The following is a 2,497-nucleotide window of genomic DNA, read 5'->3' as shown; positions in this document are numbered from 1 at the left end:
AACCAGTTGTCATCGGAATAGTCTGGTCAAGTGTAATGAGCACTGTGGAATGGAACAAAAAAGAGGAGCTTGTAGCAGAGCAAGCCATCAAGCACTTGAAGCAATACAGCCCTCTACTTGCTGCCTTTACTACTCAAGGTCAGTCTGAGCTGACTCTGTTACTGAAGATTCAGGAGTATTGCTATGACAACATTCATTTCATGAAAGCCTTCCAGAAAATAGTGGTGCTTTTTTATAAAGGTAATTTAGATTTTGAATTTTGTAAATAACATTTAATAAAAATCCTTGTAAATACAAAATGATCCAAATGATGAGTTATCTGGACATCAGCTGCCTGAAATATTTTACTTCTAGTTATGAGTCGCCCCTGATTAAATTGGGTGCTTTTTAGTGCACTGGTATTTGTTTAAAACATCTAAACCCTATTCACAAATTAAAGTATGAAATCCAAAGCCATCATTATGGGTCCTCAAACTTTGCCTCATACTCTAACCAGCTGTACGTTCCCCAAAGTTCAGCTATATTCGATGGCTCACACTTGTGATCCTAACACTTTGGGAGCCTGAGGCAGGAGGATCGCTTGAGCCCAGGAGTTCAAGACTGGCCTGGACTACATAAGGAGACCTCGTCTCTATTAGAAAATTAGCCAGGCAATGGTGGCGCAAGCCTGTAGTCCCAGCAACTCAGAAGGCTGAGGTAGGAGGATCGCTTGAGCCTAGGAGGTCAAAGCTGCAGTGAACCAAGATTGTGCCACTGCACTCCAGCAGCCTGGGGAACAAGTGAGACCCTGTTTCCTAAAAAAAACAAAAACCGGGTCCTGTAGTCTTAGCTCTATATAGTCATAGCTCTGGAGTTTTCAGCCTGTGTGAATCCTGCTTCTGTTCATCTTACCCTCCCACCCAGTGTTGACTTTCAGTAGTCCTTCAAGACCAGTTCAGAGTGCTTCTATAGCAACCCCAATTTCAGTTATCATTCCCTTTTCTCTTGATCCCAATTTTAGAAACCTGGTCTAGTGGTAAGTAAAGACGAGACCTCTGTTGGGAGAAAATCCATTGCAGTTGGTCATAACACTTTGAAATTCTGCACTAATCAGACCAGCCTTGATCCTATGGAGTGTAGTTGGTGTGCACACATGCATTATTCTATCCTCCAGTTCTCATGGGTGTTTTTAACTTTTCAGCAGTTTGTTTGCTAAGCAGGCATTTGCACATTAGGTGATTGTTCTAACTCTGTCTGAGTAGAGTATATTAAAACTCCCCTAATGCAGTGAGTTTTCTTTCCAGCTGAAGTCCTGAGTGAAGAGCCCATTTTGAAGTGGTATAAAGATGCACATGTTGCGAAGGGAAAGAGTGTTTTCCTTGAGCAAATGAAAAAGTTTGTAGAATGGCTCAAAAATGCAGAAGAAGGTAAGGATTTTCCTTTGTTTGATAATGCTAATTTTAATGTGGCCATAATATATCTTCACACGTGCTTCCTTCTTTCTAATGCCACTTTGTACCTGGAGGAGAGATTTTTGTTAACTTATAAGGCAGGTGGCAAAAGCTAGAGTTTAATTATTACAGTATATTTATGGCTCAGCCATAATAGTAAATGTTTTTGGTGAAATGGAAATTTTTGAGAATATTTAATGTTTATAAATTTGTGGATTTCTTTTTTTTACTTTTCTGTAATTAAAAATATAGAGACAGGGTCTCACTGTGTTGCCGAGGCTGGTCTTGAACTCGTGGGCTCAAGCAGCCCTCCTGCCTCAGCCTCACAAAGTGCAGGGATCACAGATGTTACTGCACCCAGCCAGATTTTGGGATTTCCAAGTGAATGCTTTTGAATATCTCCCTCATCTAAATAGGGTATTAATAAAATTCCTTAACAGCTTCAAAGTTATATGGAGGCTGGGTGTGGTGTCTCACACCTGTAATCCTAGCATTTTGGGAGGCTGAGGCGTTCAGGTCACTTGAAGGCAGGAGTTTGAGGCCAGCCTGGCCAACATGGGAAACCCTGTCTCTACTAAAAATTTAAAAATTAGCCAGTTTTGGTGGTGGGCGCCTCTAGTCCCAGCTACTCGAGAAGCTGAAGTGGGAGGATCACTTGAACCCTGGAGGCAGAGGTTGCAGTGAGCCAAGAGGGTACCACTGCACTGTGACCTGTGGGAAGGAGGGAGACTCTATCTTAAAAAAGCTTTGAAGTTATAAATGGGTACTTTGCTTTCTGATATATAATGTTTGCTTTTTTCCCCTATTCTAGAATCTGAATCTGAAACTGAAGAAGGTGACTGAATTTTGAAACTACACCCTCAGTAAAGCAAACAGGAGTTGTAGATAAAATGTCATGTCTCATGTGTCCTGGTTCTTACATCTTCCTACCTCCCTGTATCAAGCATGATATAAGGGCTTTCATGGCAAATTTTATTTTAACTGTTTCTATGGTTGCTGGAAATGTTGGGTTTAGTTTCTAAAACCATGTTTTAAGTAGCTACAGGAGCTATAGATTTGAATCTAAT

General features: G+C 40.9%; 1 protein-coding gene across 1 annotated transcript in view; it reads left to right on the top strand.

Moving 5' to 3' along the window:
* Positions 1–2,497, top strand: part of BZW1 (basic leucine zipper and W2 domains 1) — a 20,556-nt gene extending 18,059 nt beyond the window's left edge. Inside the window, exons 8-10 of the mRNA XM_011974560.1 lie at positions 1–240; positions 1,284–1,406; positions 2,242–2,497. Coding sequence (XP_011829950.1) covers positions 1–240; positions 1,284–1,406; positions 2,242–2,273 — 395 coding nt within the window. The 3' untranslated portion in view covers positions 2,274–2,497. The remainder of the gene's footprint in view (positions 241–1,283; positions 1,407–2,241) is intronic.

The sequence above is a fragment of the Mandrillus leucophaeus genome, unplaced genomic scaffold, assembly GCF_000951045.1.
Source record: "Mandrillus leucophaeus isolate KB7577 unplaced genomic scaffold, Mleu.le_1.0 Scaffold146, whole genome shotgun sequence".
Taxonomy (NCBI): domain Eukaryota; kingdom Metazoa; phylum Chordata; class Mammalia; order Primates; family Cercopithecidae; genus Mandrillus; species Mandrillus leucophaeus.
The sequence above is the reverse complement of the archived record's forward strand: the minus strand, read 5'-3'. Positions and strand labels throughout refer to the sequence as shown.